The following is a 20,100-nucleotide window of genomic DNA, read 5'->3' as shown; positions in this document are numbered from 1 at the left end:
TGTTTTGCACTTGAATAATTTTAGAGTAATTCTAAATAAGAAGAAGAGTGCTTAAGAAAGTACATTTTCTTTTTTTAGATTCTCAGGGTCTGCAATGATATTTTGGGAGACTCAACTGCTTTGTAACCAGTTATGTTAAAACTGTCATGTGATACCTGGAATATAAAGAAGTTGGGAGATGGGGAACAGATGTTCAAGGCATACTGATTTCTTTATTTTTTATATTTGCTGATTCTCTATTTCCTTATCTCCCCCCTCATTTTGTCCCTATATTTTGTCATTAATGTTATAGTATTTTCTTCCACATTCCAGCTTAATCTATGCTCTCATGATTCTCTATTGTTTTTTCTTTCTTGTCCCTAGTTTTATTAATTACCCAACTTAATCTGAGTTTTCTTTCTTTCTTTTTTGTTTGTTTCTTTTATTTCTTTTTCTTTTCTCATTTTGATTCTGGGGATGCAACCCAGGTCCTTATTTGTGCTAAACACATGCTCTCTCACAAGCTACCCACAGTCACACTTATTTATTTTAACACAGATATTTTTGTGAAACATTTATTTGTGTATAACATTTAGCAACATTTACAGAACTGTACTTTGTAAATAGGGAGTGATAATAATACAGATAATAAATAAATTGCATGTGAATTTAGGGAAACCATTGAATTTTCTCAGAATAAGAAATCAGGATTCCTTCGTTAGATCATCAATTTCAAACTTCCTCTGCTTAGTTTCAATATGAAAATATTTTGAAATTCGTAGCAATGGGTTCCAACATGAAATCTCTGTTGTCCATATGCCCTATCCATCTGGAAGACTGAGTAGATGAGTCTTTTCAGGGCCTATTCTATGACACTGGATTTGTTGTAACTGGATATTGTATAGTATAGTGTATCTGCTATAAATGCTGCTTCTTAGTTATATAGCTGGTGCTCCAGTTCGCACAGAGTTGGTAAGCACTACTATCTATAAAGGAAGGAGTGGTAAGCAGACTTCAGGGTCTCTTAGAGAAGGTCTTGCAAGTCTAACCAGAATATGGAAAGAACATTTTAGAAGAGGTAGGAAAAAAAAATCAGTATATTTCAGTGTGGAAAGATGAAAGACTCTATGGTAGTGTTGCTGTAAGCTTTACTCCATGTATTATTTATATGATATTCAGATGACTAGAAACCAAAAATGGACCATAGTAGTTGGTGCTTGAAATAATAGTGACACTTATTTCATTAAATTAAAATTTCTATACCTTGAATGAACAATATTATGACATACATTAAGCAAGGTTTGTGGTGAAGAGTGAACACTAAAATATAGTAGCTTGAATACTGTGAGATGATTATTTTGGACAATGAAAGTGTTTTTTAATGGGTTTATGTCAACAGTCACTAAATACTGGGGGGAATATATATGTATTTGTAGAGTGTTTTATATATATATATATATATATATATATATATATATATTTCAGTGTAGGGTGTAGAGGAAAGAAAAACAAATAGGATAGAAAAGAAATACCTCCTAAAAAGGGTGGTATCTGTGCTGAAACAGGTAAGGTAGTAGGCTTAATAGGCAAACAGGCATTGATTTTATTCCCAAGAAATAACCAAAAGTTGCTAGATGGCAATGGAGAAGATAAAAGGAGTTTGCCTACATGTAGCTCTTGGTAAACCGGTAGAACAGAGACCGGTAAACAAGGTAAACAGATATCTTGAAGGGACATTTCAGCCATGTGAGGATATAGGGTCAAAATCTAAAAGGTAAAGCAAGCATAAGGAGTTAAGTTTGTCTTTGGATGGAGCAAAAACTCAACATGATAAAATGTGTGCTTTAGAAAATATAAAAAAGTGGACTGTAGAGAAAGGTAGAGTCACAAATGAGCTGTAATGCTTTGATATGAGAAACATGTCCTTGTTTTACCTGTCATAAAATTCCACCATGTACTGATAATTGTACAGTCTATGGATGTGATATATAATCTTTACTACTCAAATAGGAAACAGCGATAGTAGTAATCATGGTTATTGGCCTGACTGGATATGAAATGTATGAAAAGAATACTGTTGCTTTTGCTGAAATTAAAGGATGCTAATTTTAGAATCACTGGGGAAATGTGAAAAATATTGAAGTGTGTATATTTGCCTTTCTTAGGTTTTATTTCCATGTATTTCTAATTTAAGCCCTTTGACTAATCTTTGGCTATTTCAGAAGTCACATTTCCTTTTTCTGTCTCCAATTTCTGCTTTTTCCTTTGTTCCCATTATTTTAAAAATAGTTATTATTTACTTATAGGGACATGGAAAACTTCCTGTAAAATGATCAGAGACTGTATCTTAAAATATTAACAGTACAACAGGCAATTGAAATAAAATAATTTACTTATCTTTTAATAAGGAAAAAAGAAACCATAAAGGTGAATATGTAATTTTATTGTTCAAATAAGAGAATTGCAGGTATATTTTAAGAATTAGTCAACATCTGTTAACCTGCAATATTTTGCACTCCTTTGTTAGATCAGTTGTAATTAGGATGATGTTGGTATGAAGAAGGTTGATGAGTTGACCTTGAAAGCGAGGCAGATGTATCAGCTATCATAGGCATTGGGAACCATGGGTTGCCTGCTGGTAGCAGGTTAGAAACAGGAGCCTCATTTGCTGATAAATCAGGATATCTAGTTGGAAAAGTAGAAGGCTCCATCATCAGTCCAAAATAACTGTTCTGTAAGGGAGATATGATGTGGTATTGAGAAGTAGAAGTTGTAATGAAATTCACAATGTGGCCATTTGCTTGAGTGTAGCTGCTATGTGAGCGCATATGAAAAGTGGTCAACTGATTTAAAATAGCATGTTCATCTGTTACAATTTGCTCTGATGGTCTAACTGAAGTTGATGATGGAGGAGAAAAATCACTTCTGATTAGATCAGTTGTATTAGCAATTCTTTGGCTGGTAGAAGGCTCCTTTGTTAGAGGCACATTTAAATTTGTAGAGGTTGAAAATAAACTTTCTCCACTAGTTTCAGCAATTAAACCAGAATTATGATTATCCACATTACCCCCTGCTCTAAGATGCTTCTTGTTGAGATCTGGAACTAATGAAGCAGATACTGGAGAAGCATTTTTAATCCCGACTCTTCTTTTCATTCTTACTAAAAGTTGGGGACAGCCTCGTTTAAAATTTGGATTATGATAGAACTGTAACTAAAACCAAAGGAGAAAGTTATTTAGTGACATGTTAAACCCAGTGATAACAGACAGTAACAAACCTAATCTATAGAATCACATTTCATTTTCAGAAGATAAAGTTAATGTCATCATAAGTAAGCATGTTTGTCTTAAAATGCACTTATGGGGAAACAAACAACAGTGAATACCACTCTAATAAGTGGTTTTAGCACCTTTATTTACAGTTCACTGGTAAAATTTGAAGTTGCTTGCAAATTTCTCAAAATCATAGGTATTAACTGTCCTTACTGGTTTGAAAATGTTAACTATTTTAACCTTAATATTTTATATAACTTTCAAATCAGATTCTACTTTGTGTATTAAAATATGTAAAAAATAAAACATACATTTCCTATATGTGTCAAATGAAAAAATTTGAATACCTTGCTTAAAACAGAAACTTCTTTTTCTTCTGCCAAAAAGTCAGCTAGAGAAGCAGATCTTTGAAAATTCTGTCTCATTTTACTAAATCCATAAAGATTAAGCTGTCGAACTAAACTTTTCATACTATCAGTTTCAAATATTCTGAAAGGGGCCTTTCTTTCCAAAACTTCTTTTTTAAAAAGTTCTTCATTAATTACTATAGAAGTTCCATCCTCATCCCACCAAATAGACTTAAATTTGTCACTTTCAACTATTTTCCAAAGTTTTCTGGGAAAGGTCAGAGAAAGAAAATCATTATCTTCATCTGGTTCAGAGACACAAAATGTATAACGTGGTCTTTTTATCAAGGATCCCTGAGACAACACCTGAAAAGCATTTTCCTCAATCAGAGTCCTTAAGTCTGAGTCTTCAGTGAATGTGTGATCACACAGTGGAGATCTGTTGGAAGTTTCGGAACCAGCTGATTCATCTCTAGGAGAAATATCTTGAATTTCTGAAGAAACTTGTGCCATCTCAAATAATTTTTTCCTCAGCTACTTTTCTCATCTGCATGGTTTTCAACACTGCAGCTTCAAATGCTGCCTCAGTAGGCCTACACAGATAAATTAAACCTAGGTCATCATAATAGTTCTCAACTTGAGTAGTTATGACATCACAAGATGACTTTGGTCTCCTAGCAATTAATATGTAACAGTCAGCCCAAAGTGTTTCCTTCCCACTCTAAAATTTATCCAGTTTAAATAAATTTTAGACTGATTACTAACATTTTAATTTTAAATTGCTCACACTACTTTTATGGTGTAATTCTTTAAAATCTCATTTTCACAGAAATTCTCTTCAGTCCCTGAAATAAAAGTTATTTGCTTCTTTACTTACTCTTACGAGCTTTGTGCAAAGCTATTAGGTATATTAGGTATATTAGCTAAAGGTATATTAGGATAGAGCCTAATAATTGGATAATGCTAGGAAAATGAGTGAAATATTAATATTTAAGTTTTTTATTTATTTTTTGGTTACTTGATTTTTTTTTTTTTTTTGTGCTACTGAGGACTGAAACCAGGGGTACTCTACCACTGCTATATTTTCAGACCTTTTTAAATTTGAGACAGGGTCTTGCTAAGTTGCCTAGGCTGACCTTGAACTGTGTTCCTTGTTAGTCTCCTGAAAGGATGGGATAACAGGCAGGTGCTACTTGGCTAATAGCTATTTCTCAAAAATTAAAATAACTTTGTCTTAACATTCCGTGCCTTGTTGACATATGGAAAAAGTAAATTTATAACATCTATATCAACTACAGATGTAGCCAATATTTCCATATTTACACCTTTTTTTGTTGTTGTTGAAGATAGTGTTCTTGACAGGTAGATATGGGCACTTCATAAGGGCACTTCTCTCTACTTGTGGTATAGGGTACTGTCTATCTTGTAATTTATATTATTTCACTTTGTGATAGCTGATTAATTCAGATATTATTTTAATGGTCTATTCATTGCTAAAAAGGCTTTCAGATTTCTTGCATGGTCTACAATAAGGCTACAAGTAAGACATAGCCTTCATTTTTTTGTTTGTCTTGGATTGAGTGTTTTTCATCACTCCAAGAGTTAGATTGTATATTTCATCTGACTCAGGAATTTTCTTAGGATTTTGTCCCTGGATTTACTAGTCTGATTTTCATTGTCTTGTGTTGCCGCAGAGACCGTGGGAAAGAATTGGGGGCGGACTGGGAATGACCAACTTCTTTATTTTACTTTAGGGGTGCTTCCTTGCTTGCTTCCTTTGCCTTGTGGGACAAGATACCAGTGGCTCTTCCCCACCCAAGTGCAGGTCTTGTGGGCTGAAGTGCGGGGTGAAGTGCCAGTCTTTGGCCTTAACTGGAGGTGGGATGTGCACATTCTGCCCCGCCCAATCCCAGAACCTTCTGTCTTCCAGCCTCCGCAGCTGTGAATCAGTCATTCATCCCGGTGCTGGTCCCTCAGGGACACCGGGAGGTCCTCTGCCTCTGGCCACAGCTCCTGCTACTCGGGCAGCCTCATGCGGGCGGGGCGGGGAAGGGCCCCCGGCCGCCACTGCTGGGGGCTGGAAAGTCCCCTCTGCAGGATGCTGTGCCTCGCTGCCTCAGCGCCAGGTTGCTGGGGCTGCAGTGCAAGCGCAGCTGGGTCATCTGAGTGCGTAAGGATGAGGGAGGAGGCATCAGGCGCCAGCAGGTAGGTGCTTCCGGGTCTCCTCCCCAAACAGCCGCAAGCATGCCTCTACAGTCTTGAATCCATTCATTACCTTGTGAGGAATTACTGAAAACTAATATTCTAACATTCATCCATTAGTTGGACATTTTGTATTACAGAAAGAACATTCACTACTTGTTTAGATTTTAGATTAATGAGAAATCTCTGTTCTCATTATTTGAAAAATCAAGGCAATATTTTCTTTGGGAGTCTGAATTTGGAATTTTTCATAATATTATACATTGTGAAAATGAAAAAGAGCAGTCAGTTGTTTTGGAGAACTGAATTGTTTTTTCCTTTTTCTTTTTGGTGGTGCTGGGGATGAAATCCAAGGACTTGAATATGCTAGGCAAGCCCTCTACTATGGGGTTGTATAACTAGCCCAAATAAAGTGAGATTCTCTTTGTCTCTGGTTATTTATGATAGATACCATGTCCAGTTTTATCTTTTATTCTCTTAAGCCCCATCAGCTGGATACCCAGGGATTAACAAGGCATTGCCTTCACTCTTCATTTCATTATAGCTTTGTAAAGTTCTGTTAAGTAACCCAAAGAAGTGACAGTGCCAAGATTCTACCTCAGAAATTCTGGGTCCCAAGTTTTTACTCCCAACCAGGGAGCTACTTAAGAACATTGATTGATCCTTTATCATTTGGAAGATTTTTTGCTTTGAAACTTAATTTGTCTATATCAATATAGAGTTGTCTATGTAACACTGCAGCAGAACACATTGTTTTTTCATCTCTTTATTATCCTGTATCTTTATATTTAGTGTGTGCTTCTAGCTGGTAGAATATAGTTGAACTTTTTTATTTGTACCCAATATAACATATATTGTGTTTTATATACTTTGGGTATATAAATCAGTTACAGTTAATGTGTTCAACATAGTTTTCTGTTTGTTTCTTGGTTATTTCCATTTCCTCTTTGTCTATCAACTTCTCAATTACTCAACTATTTTATTCCATTTTATCTGCTTTCTTGGCTTATAAGCTCTAACTGTTTAGTTCTTGCTTTGAAGTTTATAGTATACATCATAAACTTACAATCTACCTTTAAGAGATAATTGTACTTCTCCATATACAGTGTAAGAACTTTAAATAATGTTTATTTTTCTTCTTCTCAACAATTGTGCTGCTTATCATGCATTTTCTAATCTTTATGCTATGTATTCCCAATATGTATATTTTTGCTTCACTAGTTAATTCTCTTTTGAAAAGATCTAGATTAAAGGTAAATATCTTACCAATTTAACTGTGTAGTTATCATTTTCAGTCTTCTTTATCATTATCTTGATACAGCCTATGGTAGGCATTTGATAAAATTAAATTTTAGTTACAGTAAACTCGCTAAAATTTATTTAAAAATTTAAGACTTTAATTTTAAATTGTCTTGTGAGAATAATTATTCAGTTGTGAAAAATGAAAGTCACCAATATAATAAAAATAAACCTTATCCATATTTAAATATATAACTCCATAAAACAGTACTGCCATATTTTGTATGAGTAGAACTCATTATCATCTTAAAGTACAAAATATTACAATAATATATATATATATTTTTTGGCTGGGGGCAGGGGTTGGGGACTTGTATTGAACCCAGGGATATTCTACCACTAACCAAGACCCACAGTCCTTTTTTATTTTTTATTTTAAGTTGGTAAGTATCTCACTAAATTTCCCTTTCTAGTTTTCATTTTGCAATCCTACCTCACACTGCCAGCTTATGAGGCACATGCCACCCACACCTAGCTAATAATATCTTAAAAAAAAAAATTGAAAGCATAGGTTTCTTAGAAACCTACTACCTACGGATTTAGAATCTAATTCCTCCAATGAGTATTTTTATTACAAAGACTTCTGAAGTTCTAAATTCTGAAAGGCAGTGTGTTAGTCAAATTTCCTACTGCTGTCTCTTGTAACAACACTTGTGAAGAGAAGAAAAAATAGGGTAAATACATCTGTTGTGTTCATTATTTATTTACCAACTCTTCCTTAGAATTAATATTTAGCACTACAAAGATTCTTGTTAAATGAAACTGTTTATTATCAATGTAGAAAATAAATATATTCAGTTGAGGAGTTTGCTATTTCCAGTTATTTACTGCATTAATCAAGCGTAAATCTCATAGTTCGGACTTCTATTTGTGATGTCTTACACATTACATTAGTTCACGTTATTTTTTAAACTGGGATTTAACCCAAATATGTGCTGTCACTGAACAATATCCCATTCCTTTTCCTTTTTATTTTTTATTTTGAGACTCGGTCTTGTTGCATTACACAGACTGGATTTAAATTTGTGATCCTGCCTCAGCTTCCCAAGTATTATAATTCTGTACTATTATTCCTGACTGTCTGCACTGTAGTGTTCTTGAAATGATCTCTTATAATTTTAAAATATTCTTTCTATTGAGAATTTTCTCAAATTTATCTGTACTATCATAAGTAGAGAAAAATAAATAAATATGTTTAATAACTCTTTGTCCCTAGTACCCTGCCCCACCAGTTTAATACTGCATTACATTTTATGTTCATATTTTGGATTGAAAGACTGTAATCTGTGACTTATAAAATGCCAGTAGTATTTAGCTGTAGTCATCTTGAACTCTAAACCTATACATAATATTTTAATTTTTAGAAAACTTTATTCTTTTATGTATTTCATTAATTTTAGTTATGTTTCATGCATGATAAAAATTTCACTTTACTTTGAAAATTAGAAAAAAGCTTTTTTATCACAGGAAAATTCACAGAGAAAATATCATTGAATGATATGGCATTCAGTTCATTTTCTGTAACTAACATTTTCAGGACTGATAGTACATCAGGTTTTTTTTTTTTAATAATGAATGTATTATTTACCTCTACCATTTTTTTATGTATTTATTTTTGATAATAGGAATTAAATTGAGGTGCTTTACCATTGAGCTGCATCCTTGGCCCTTTTCATTTTTTATTCTGAGACAGAATCTTGCTAAGTTGTCAAGTCTTGCCTCAAATTTGCAATCCTCCTTACTCAGTATCCTGAGGTACATACATCACTAGTTTCTTTCTTTTTTTTTTTAACTTTCCCTAATTACTCAGTTATTTTCTAGATTTATCCAACTAATTACTTCCTTTAAAATAGTGCATTAAATGATTAAATCAAAGAATAGCTTCTTTGCATTGTGTCCTTAGGAGAGATATCAATAAGATGATGTGCTAGGAAGCTGCAGGCTTTGACTTTTTTTTTTTTTCCTAGAGAGAGAGTTAACAAAAATATGTGAGCTGAAACACTTAGAGTTGACAAGCTACATCTCCTAAACATAAAATAAGAAGAAAGCTAGCAAAAGGGTTGGAAAATTCGTATTAGTTTGTATGCTGATTCATTTCTATTTTTTATCTTCCTTTCATGTGCATAGTATATACACAAAAAGGAAGAGACCTTCCATGCTAAGGCTCCTTCTTGGGATGGAAACAGTAGACTATGTATTCTACCTTCTGGCTTTTCTTGGTGCTGCCTGAGGGATTTGTTTCTACCTTGCCTGGTTAGAGTGCTAACAGGATGAATGCCTTTTGCATGGTAGACAAGCACTTGCCACTAAGCTACATAGATTCTCAGACCCAGTGACCTGTTATAAAACTATTGAAAAATAAGGCCTACATCATGGCATATTAGAACTGTAGTAAGATAAGAAAGAAAAAGATATTTGGGAAAGAGTTGAGGGTGCTTTTGCACTAAGTTTGCAAAAAACAGGTGAATTGTTAATTTTTCAAATGCCCAAATTTTGGCAAAATAAGGTATACAGAAAAACAGGAAATATGATCCCAAGAATGAAAAGAAACATCCAGAAAAGAACCCTAAAGAAACCCAGGACCTAAACTATATGATTAAAGAACTTAAAACGCCTGTTTTAAAGTAGTGAGCTGAAACTGAACATACATATAACAACAAATATCATAAAAATTATACATGAATTTAAGAAAATAAGCAAGGAAACAGGGAGTATGAAAAAGAAATAAACAGGTTCTGGGACTGACAACTATAACTAAATTCACTAGAGGAATTTAACAATAGATTTTGTTAGGCAGAAAAAATTTACAATTAACTTGAGATAAGTCATTTGAAATCACTGTCAAAACCAAGAATGAAGTGAAAAGAGCCCACAGCTGCTGGTATACTCTGAAGTGGATCAATATATATACATTATGAAAATTCAGAGAGAAGAACAAGAAAGAAGCAAAGAAATTAGTTTAAAAAAAGGAGTCACTAAAAACTTCATAAATTTGAATAAATGAACATAATAACTTCAAGAAAATCCCTGAACTCCAAGTAGGAGATCTGAAAAAGATCCACATTGATTCAACTGTCAAAAGTCAAAAACAGAGCAGTAGTAGTCATCTATTACATAAAAGATAACTCCTATAAGACTGTCAGTGACTCTCTTAACAGAAACCTTGCCAACCAGAGGATAATGGGATAATCTGTTAAAAGTATTGAAAGAAAAACTGTCAATCAAAAAAAAGGCATAGGAAAAAAATTTTAAATGCAGTAGAAATTAAAATTTTCTCAGGAAAAGCAAATGCTAAAGGAAATACTAAAGGAAGTCCTTCAAGTTGTCTTAAGAAAGATAATCAGCAACATAAAGAGATTTGGATATATGTTGCTAAAGACAAATGGACAAATATAATAAAATGCATTATTATAAATTTGTCACATAAAATTGAAATAAAATCAGATATTTTGAAATATTTAGATAATTTAAAAACAGATATTTTGATAACTTTATAATATGCAAAGATATAATTAGTGATCTGAATATACAAAGTATAGCCATAGAATTTTTATACTACTGAAGTTGTTTTCAAATCAAATGAATAACTTTTAAGCTTTCTAAAAATAATTCCACTGGTAATCACAAAGAAAATATCAATAGACTATAAACCAAAGATGTGAGAATGGAATAAACAATACCATTACCACCACCACTAAAAAGGAACTAAGAAAAAGGACAGAAAGTTACAACATGGCAATTCTCTTTTCTCATTACTTATTATTTTAAACAGAGCTGACCTCCCAAATCAGAAAGCAGTTTGGTTGAATTTTAAAAGAAACTCAATTGTAGTAGTCCCTTCCTTATCTGTGAGTCCCAAGAACTCCAATGTATGCCTGAAACCTCAGAGAGTACCAGATCTAATGTAGTTCTCATACATAGCTCGGGTAAAGTTTAATTTATGATTTAGGACCAGTAATAATAATTCATGATTTGACAAAAGTAATAACAAGTAATATAACAATATAATAATATACTATGATACATATTATTTAAAAGTTATGTTTATTTTTGAAAATTCCTATTATATATTTTGGACTACCACTAAGAAAGAAAAATAATGTCTCAAGGAGACTACTATACAAGCTGTCCTCACTTAAGATTTAAGGATACATATAAGCTAAAAATGAAAGAATCAAAAATATATGCAAGGCAAATGGTAAGCAAAAGAGAGTAGGGGTGCCTAATTCTGTCAGACAAAGCAAACTTGCAGTTAATAACTTTTGTAAGAGACAAGGAGCAGTAAAATTACTAGGTGATAGAACAGAAGTATTTATGTACCAAAACTCAGAGTTCCTAAATATATAAAACAAACTTTTGAAAAGATTTGGTGGAAGAAGTTACCAACATGTAGTGTTTTATTAATTCAATAATAATTCAGTTGGTGGAGCAACCAGATAGATGACCAGGAAATAGAAGATGTGAACAATATTTTAGATTAATTACAGAAAAATAGCAGAATATAAATGAATTTCAAGTATATTTGGGACATTCTTTAGGATAATATGGTTTTGGTGTAGATCACATTAGACTTCAAAATAAGTCTCAATAAGTTTTGTAAGGTTATACAAAGAAGTATTCCTAATCATAATTAAATGAATATGAAAATCAATACAAGGAAAACTGGAAAAATCAATTAAGATGTGGATATTAAGCAACAACTCTAACCACTGGGCCAAAAAAAATAAAAATCAAAAATCACAAGAGTCAGTAAAACTACTTTGAAAAAGAAAATGATGTACTAGAAGTAATAGGATGCAGCTAAATCTCTACTAAAAGGGAAACTTATAAACAATACATGTTTACATTAAATAAGATCTCAACAAATTTTATGCCAACAAACAAACAAAAAAGAATAACCTAAAGTGAAAGCTAACAGATTAAGAAAATAGAGGATTCAATAATTAATAGATATGGATGATGAAAAATCCCCAAGATAATGAGACCTGAGAAAAAGGGAGTGAAAAAGAAGGCCACGCATTGACAGTTTTTATCTCCCAAGACAAACATTTTTCAGTTGACTAAAGATCAGAAGGAAGTTATCTTATCACTCTTTAAAGTAACAGACTCTAGGAGGCATTAATCTCCTCCAGAGTAAACTCTCTCCAGACACTGACCACAGATTCCAGACCCCCAAAATGTCCAATTCCTGAGTGCCCAAGGAAACTGATATGCTCACTAGACCTCCCTTCAAAATAACCTATATAAACCCAGACCTTTCTTTTTTCAGTGGCTCATTTCCCAATAGGAAATTGGGTTCCATGGGTGCCATTTCATCCCTGTGTCCCCTGGTTTGGGTGTGAAACTGTTCCTGAATAAACAACTGAGCTGACTAGTAAGGTTTGTATCCTGCCTGGTCTTTCTGTGCCAACAATAACTCAATTCAGAAATGAAAGACATTGAAACAGATACCAAAGAATCTAAAAATATAGGAAAACAATTATAAGCAATTATATGCTAATCAATTAATATAACTTGGTGAAATTCCTAGAAAAAAATCTCCTAACACATAGTTATGAAAAAAATGATATTTAAATATGCTTTGAATCTGTAATAAAATTGAATCTGAAATAAATCTTTGAATGTTGGGTGTTTTGAATGTTGGGTACATACTTGTGATCTCAGCAATTCAAGAAATTGAAGTAGGAGGACTACAAGTTTGAGTCCAGCTTCAACAATTTAGTGAGGCCCAGCAATTTAACAAGACCTTGTCTTAAAAAAATAAAAAACTGGGGTTGTAGATCAGTAGTTAAATCTGGATTTAATCCCTGATAACAAAATAAACAACCAACAACAAACCTAATAACAAACAAATAAACCTCCAAAGAAAAGCCCTAGACCTTTGACTTCACAGGATAATTCCTCCAAAGATTTAAAACAAAAATAACTACTAACATCAGTATTCTTCATACTCTAGAAATGGGAAAAGAGATGGGGACAGTGGTGCACACTTGTAATCCCAGCAGCTCTGGAGACTGAGGCAAGAGGACTGAGAATTCAAAGCCAGCCTCAGCCAAAGCGAGGCCCTAAACAACTCAGTGAGACCCTGTCTCTAAATAAAATACAAAATAGGACTGGGGACGTGGCTCAGTAGTCAAGTGCCCAGTACACACACACACACACACACACACACAAAAAAAAAAAAAAAAAAAAAGAAAAGAAAAGAATGGAAAAGAGAGAACACATTCAAGTTCATTTTGAGGCCAACATGGGTATTTTGGCATAACCTTGATATCTAAATACACCAAAATGCTGCAAGACAACTACAGAATAGTACACCTGATAAATATGAAGAGAAGAAATACAGTATTTTAAGTTTTACAGAAAGAAGATTTACCAATGAGAATTATTCTTCTAAATTATAAGAAGAAGGGATCACCTTGGGACAATAAAAGTTATTTTTTGATAGGTCCTAAAATTTTTCACTGTAAGTTGCTCAGTTCACTGTTAAGATACAGATTTGTTGACCTTTGATTAGTAAAGATAGAGAAGTTTCTTTCTGTGGCCAGCTTGTATAGTTTTCTCTTGTTCTAAAACTTCTAAGTTAACCTTTTAAGTGTCAAGGGAAAATGTTTCCATAGGCTTATAATTGTGTCAAGGGAGAAAAAGAAACTTCAGTAAATCTATATATGCTATCATTAGGCAATTGACAAACTGGTTAAAACTTCCATTGTGTTAACTAATTTTGTAAAATGCTTAATAAATACACATTAAAAATTAGAACAGCAACATGGAAATTACTGAGGATCAAAATAAAAACTGGTAGATATTTTATATAAAATATAAAATAGAATTAGAAATAGGAAGATTTATTTACAAAGTAATTACAGTGGAAGTAAGACTGATGAGTAACTAATCTGAATGAGAGATGTTAGTATTTCATAGCAAGGCAGAGACAGTGGGTTAAGGAAGGCTCTTAATGTCAGCATATCTCTTGCCTGGAATATTGTGGTAGTATAGACTTTTCTCTATGCTACTTTTGACTTTTCTTTCTTTATTATTGGTTTCTCACCCAACAGCCAAATGAACTTGTTAAAACCTACCAAAGTGTGCAATTCTATCACAAACCTTCAGTTACATTCTTCAGTTGAATGTCAGAATCTTTAAAAATGTCCTTTAAAATTAACTAACAATCTTTCACTGTTATAAGTTGAATTGTATCTTTTCAATGTAGATAAAATCATAACCACCAAATTTCAGAAACTGATCCTATTTAGTATCTTAGCAGAAGTAGTTGAATTAAGATGTTGTCTTTAAGATATCAAAATAAATGGTGTCTTTATTAAAAGGGGAAATTTAAGTACAGAGACAAGTACTCAGAGAAATGAATTGAAGACAATGAGGTAGAAATTGGAATGACTTAGCAGCAAGCCAAGGAACTCCAAGGACTGCTTGTAACCATAGGCAACAGATACGGCAAAGAAGAATTCTTCCTTAAGGGTGGCACTTCTACCACCTTGATTTTTTGCTTCTAGTAAAAATCAAATAAGTAAATTAAAGTCAATGATTTATAGCTTAGTTTCTTCAACCGTGGAATGAATAATACTACTTTCTTCATATATGTACTTTGTAAATGAACAAAAACTGTGATTTCTCTAGGAATAATCAAATGGAAATGTTGAAAATAAAGTTTTAGGGAAAATAATATGCTAATATTTACCCAAAAAATGGGGTACCATCACAGAAGAAGAGATATTTCCAGAAAAGATTCTGAGGAGTTCCCAGAGAGAAGAGAGACTACCACTTAGGACCAGTGGGCTTCTTGTTAGATATGATGTAGAAGTATTTCAGGAGCACTAAAGCATAGAGAGTTATTTAGGGAAGTTAAATACACAATTCAAGGGAGAAAGGGGCTATCCAAAAGAATTGCCTTTGGGGTAAAGTAAGAAGTAGGCACTGAAGGGAAAAATATGGGTTTTCTCAGAGGTAGAGACAGTAAGCTCTTAGTCTAGGGTGTTAATATTTATAAAGGGCCAGTGCTATGGGTCAGAACAGCAATGAAAGCAGGATGGAACTAATTTTGCACAATTTTTTTTTCTTGCATATTTCCCTCCTTTACCAGAATTATGGGCCAAGAGCATGTTGCTCAAGATTTATAATGGTGCTTTGTGCATTTCAATAGTTTGTTGGTGTTTCCATAGTATTCATTGTATCTGACTCTTTATCCTAGGTCTCTGTCTCATTTCTCCTTCTGAAGCCTTGATCCCTTAATCTTAAGGGGAAAATATCTGTCTTCTGTTACTTCTGGATTGACAAGGGGCAATGATACTGCCTAGTCATGAGTCAAAGCAGAAATGTAGTTACTAGAGTTCCTGATACTGGTTACAGATAGGTGAGGTGAAGCAAGTTTTTATTTGCCTGTATAAATCTCAGTAATTGAATGGTTTTTTAAAGTATGTCTAGCAGATCAAATTGAGTGCAAACTTTCAGCAGATTTTAGCAGATTTTTTTTTTTTTCTGATATGTGTCAGGCCCTCTTCATAAGACCTCTTTCTCTATAACCTTTGCCTTTCTCTTGGTAGTTCTGATTCAAATGCATGCCAAGTTATATTTAAAAGGAAAACAATTTTTATCTTTAAATGTCTTTTTATTTGTACTTTGTTTATATTCTCCTGCCACATATTTAAGATCAAGTTGGTCAAAATTGACCTTGCTCTATCTACCATCAAGAGTTTGATTTTTTTTTTAGGGGGCCATCTTGAGACCCTGTGAGAAGCTCTTGACTCTGATGTAGGACAGATGAGGCTGGACATCTGAGGAATTAGCAGGAAGCAGGTTTATTTTAGGCTGCAGAGGTCCAGAGAAGTCTTGCTCCTTAAAGTCTCTGGACCGTGAGTCTGAAAATTCTTTGAATTTTATACACAGGGGAAGGAGCGGTTTGATGATTTACATGAAAAGTGCTTCTTATTCCAATTTTTCAGACTAGATAGGTGTTTCACAAGTCTTTACCACAAAAAGTAGAAGTAACAATTCCTGTACACTATCAACTTAGCTGGAAAATTTAACTTTTGCAAAACAGAGTAACTTAGCATTCCCAGAAAGTAGGAAGTTCCAAACTGCAATGTGTTCTTTGCAAAAATTTTTACTGATATTCTGTAATAAGAACAGTTATAGTGAGGGTCTCTTGAGAAGCTTAATTAAGACTCATTGGTGGAGGAGAGGGTGCCACTATAGCTCCTTAACCTTTCTCTATCAAATGTGCCATCTGGCAGGATGGGTTAAGGTTTTGTTGACCCCTTGTGGTTTCCCTTGGAAACCTGAGGGGTAGTTCCCTCTCCAATGACCCTCTTTTTTTGCAGAATATGCACTTGTTGGTCTCATGTTTTCCAGGGTCCTTGTGATCACCCTATTCAGAAGTTGAGTAACTCACTGGAGTTGCAGGGCCTGTAGAGGCCCATTGTTTCCTGGTAGAAAACAATGTGTCCCAGCTGACTTTGCGGGTGGTGGTCAAAATATTGGCTGCTTTTTTCTTGAATCTTTTACTTCCTTGAATTTAATCTACAAGATTTGAGTTTTAAACACCCAGAAGACCAGTTTCACCTGTTTTGAAGTGGGAATATTGGGTTATAACTCAATATCTTTACTCTTATAGTTACCCCTTCTATTTAATTGGGATCAGTATTAGCAGTGTGTTAGCATTAAATCTTATCTGCCCCAAATTAATGCAGGTTACTTTATTAGAACAAATATTTCTGCAAAAACATTGACAGGTAAGTTTCCAAATTATATAAGAAAAATTCAAGATTAAATTAAGAGTGAAACCATTTAGTTCTTATAATAGTATTGAACTAAGAGATATCATTTCTTTGAGACATTATTTCTATAATAACACTAATGTTTATTTAATATTTAGTCTCTACAAAGAAATGTTGCTTATTAACTCTATCATACATGCAATCCTTCATAAGTTATACTATCTTTGAAAACTCCTTTCCAACCTTTTCATGTCTTTCCCAATTCTCCCAAACATTTAGTTGTTATGTATTATATCTCTTCATTTTGAGATTGTGGTGAATTGTAACAAGTCTTTCCTTTTGTTTCTGAAAGTTTGGTCTTTGACCCTGATGCCAATGTAATAATAAGGACCTGGTTTTGAGAAGGAAAAAGAAGTTTTATTGCTCCGCTAACAAAGAAGAAACACAGGAATTTTCTGTACCAGAGGCTATTTTTAAAGAAGTGATTCAAAGGCTATATTCCCTGACCAGGGAGCAAGGAGTTGTGTCCCAGATATATTCTGATGGAGATGAAATTCATTCATTAATTTGGAAAAGGAGTAAGAGGAAAAAAATGTCTGTTTAAAAGTGGCAGAGCAACAAAGGCTATATTCAAAGCATGAGGTAGACCATGGTGACATTTGGAACATAAATTTAAAAGAGCTAGCCTACTTTGGTTCTATCCTGATATGGTGTACACTAAGAGGAACTGGTCTCTTTACAAACTTTAATCAAAAGTGTTTTATCTCTGAAGCTCATCTTGGCTCTTTTTAAAATATAATTTTAAAAAGTTCACATATATTATTTCCTGAGTCTATCTGAATAGCAGTTAACACAACATTACTTTTCAAATATGAATCACACAGACTAAAAGAGCTCTTTACTCCCCTATTGTGGAAAACTGGTAGAATGTTTTTATGTTCCACATGATTAGTCATTATAAACAAATCAGTCTGTCTATAATTTATCTGCCAAACATACATCTAAATTCTCATCTCAGTATTAACAGAACTTGAAATCTTTATATATTGCTTTTATATTGCTTCCTATTACAAAACATTGAGTGACACAGAAATCTCCAACTGTTTATTATTTTTTTAATTTAGTTTTAATTTTTTACAGGCTTCATTTTGATTCATTGTACACAAATGGAGTACATCATTTTGTTTCTATGGTTGTGCACAATGTAGATTCATAACATTCATGTAATCATACATGTACATAGGGTAATGATGTCTGTCTTAAGTTTATTATTTTTATATAAATCTGAAGGATGCTATCATTACTAGCAACTTTAGTTTAGAGAATACCAGTTTCCTAAAGTACTCTCCTACGTTTTGTTACAGGCAGAAATTGGTTTGGTTCAAGTTCCACAGAATTGGAGAATGAAGGGAGGCAAGCAAGAAAATTTATTATGAGGCAGATAAAGTGCAGAACTCATGACACTGTGCACAGAATGGACAAGGTTGCCATTGAATTCTTTTGGCGTGCTCTTTTATGGATTTCTTTAAATAATTCATTGCTCCCTATTCTAATTGGTTTCTAGCTATTAGAGGGGTTTTGAGCTATTTGAGTGGTTGTTTCTTACCTAGTTTATCTAGCTATTTCAAGGTCTTACTATAAATCCACTGTTTCCTTCTCATGTTCCACTTTCATAGTTAAGTGGTGATGCTATTCTTCTAGCTCATCCTGTTTTGTTAGTTTATCTTGTTTTGAAATGTCTTTCGTATGACCTCTTTCCTGACCCCAACCCTATCCTGCCTATAAGATCCCTATTTCAGCTTTACATTTTAAAAGCCTGTGTAACAGGACTGATATGTAAGAAAAGCAGCTGAAGGGGAGAACACAATAGAATGTTACTAGCAATTAACACTGAAGTGTAAAAAAACTTACACCCCCTTGACAAACAGGAGGTAAGAAGGAAGGGGCCCACCTGACCCACAGAGATGAACTGTGTACTTGCCAAAAGGCACTCAACTAGTGGGGACTTAGCAGCCACAAGGGGACACAGGAAGGTGGGGACCTTTTAAAAAACACAATGGGAGTCAGTGAAGTCAGCCCTGACAAGTAGTGGTCACATACCCTCTTTCCTTAATAACTGTTTGCACCAAAGATTTGTAGTCAGCCCACACCAATTGGCAATGACCCAGTGCCTTTGAATCAGGGATACAAGCTAAGTAGACTGCCTGCTGGGTATACCTGTTATGATTTTGATTAATGTGCATCCTTCTGTGTGTGGAAGTAAATTTCTTACCTAGATGACAGAGTTTATTGGTTTGAATGTTTATTTTGACCCAGGATCCCCAATATTTCCAGCAAAATTTGTGTTGTTATGTAGATCTTAGGAAGAAAACATATTTATAGTTAGCAGTTGACATTTTGTATTTGAATTCCCCAAAGTAATCCAATATTTGTCTGCTAACAAACATTTATGAAGATTAATCCCATTTATAGTGAATCGAAATTAACCCATTTTAACTGTTAACTTTTGGTTACCCCTGAAAACTTACATATGAGACAAAGCTAGTTAACATTTGAAGCTATATATTTCTGCCCAAAATGAAAAAGAAACCAAAACCAAAACCCTCCTCAGAGCAATGGACATTATGCTTTAAACATTTTATAGAAACCAATACTTTTTTCCCCCTCTGGTATTGTGTATATAACCCAGAATCCCTTAACCACTGATCCACATCCTTTTTATTTTTATATTTTGACATAGGGTCTTGCTAAGTTGCTAAGGCTGATTTTGAACTTGTGATCCTCCTGCCCACTAGGCTGCTGGGATAACAAGCATGTCTCACCTTCTTGGCACCACCGCTTTTTTGACTAATTAAAAGACTACTTGTATTTTATCGACAATTTTAATTTTTTTCAAAGTTATAAGCAACCTGAACTAAAAGGTATTTGGGTCTTTTTAAAAAATTTATGAATACTCATTTATTTTTCAACTAATATGGTAGTGTTTTAGACCCTATAAGGAAAGAAGTGCATGAAGGAGAGGAAAGGTAGGTCAACAATAATACAGCCCTGGGGAGACTGTGACCCATCTTTCACTTATGCCATGGATGAGCATAGGGGTGTGAGTGAGGAATGATTTTAACCTTATGTCATTGCAAGGGGGTTGTCATAAAGGGTCTTTGTGGTGTCGCCTTCATATAGAACCACTTGTTTTCAGGATTTCAATCCTAGATAATAGTTTCCTTTTTCATGATAATGGAGTGTTTGGGGTTTCTTTGCATAATATGA

At 33.7% G+C, this 20,100-nt stretch overlaps 1 protein-coding gene across 1 annotated transcript; it reads right to left on the bottom strand.

The window, feature by feature from the left end:
• Positions 1-2,507: 2,507 nt before the first annotated feature.
• LOC124973021 (heat shock transcription factor, Y-linked-like) lies at positions 2,508-4,111 on the bottom strand. Its single transcript, XM_047537222.1, has 2 exons — positions 3,599-4,111; positions 2,508-3,191 (listed from the first exon to the last, which is right to left on the bottom strand). The coding sequence occupies exons 1-2, from the start codon at positions 4,109-4,111 to the stop codon at positions 2,508-2,510; spliced, it is 1,197 nt and encodes a 398-aa protein (XP_047393178.1).
• Between the last annotated feature and the right edge of the window lie 15,989 nt (positions 4,112-20,100).

The sequence above is a fragment of the Sciurus carolinensis genome, chromosome Y, assembly GCF_902686445.1.
Source record: "Sciurus carolinensis chromosome Y, mSciCar1.2, whole genome shotgun sequence".
Lineage (NCBI taxonomy): Eukaryota > Metazoa > Chordata > Mammalia > Rodentia > Sciuridae > Sciurus > Sciurus carolinensis.
This window is presented reverse-complemented; position numbering and strand designations above follow the sequence as displayed.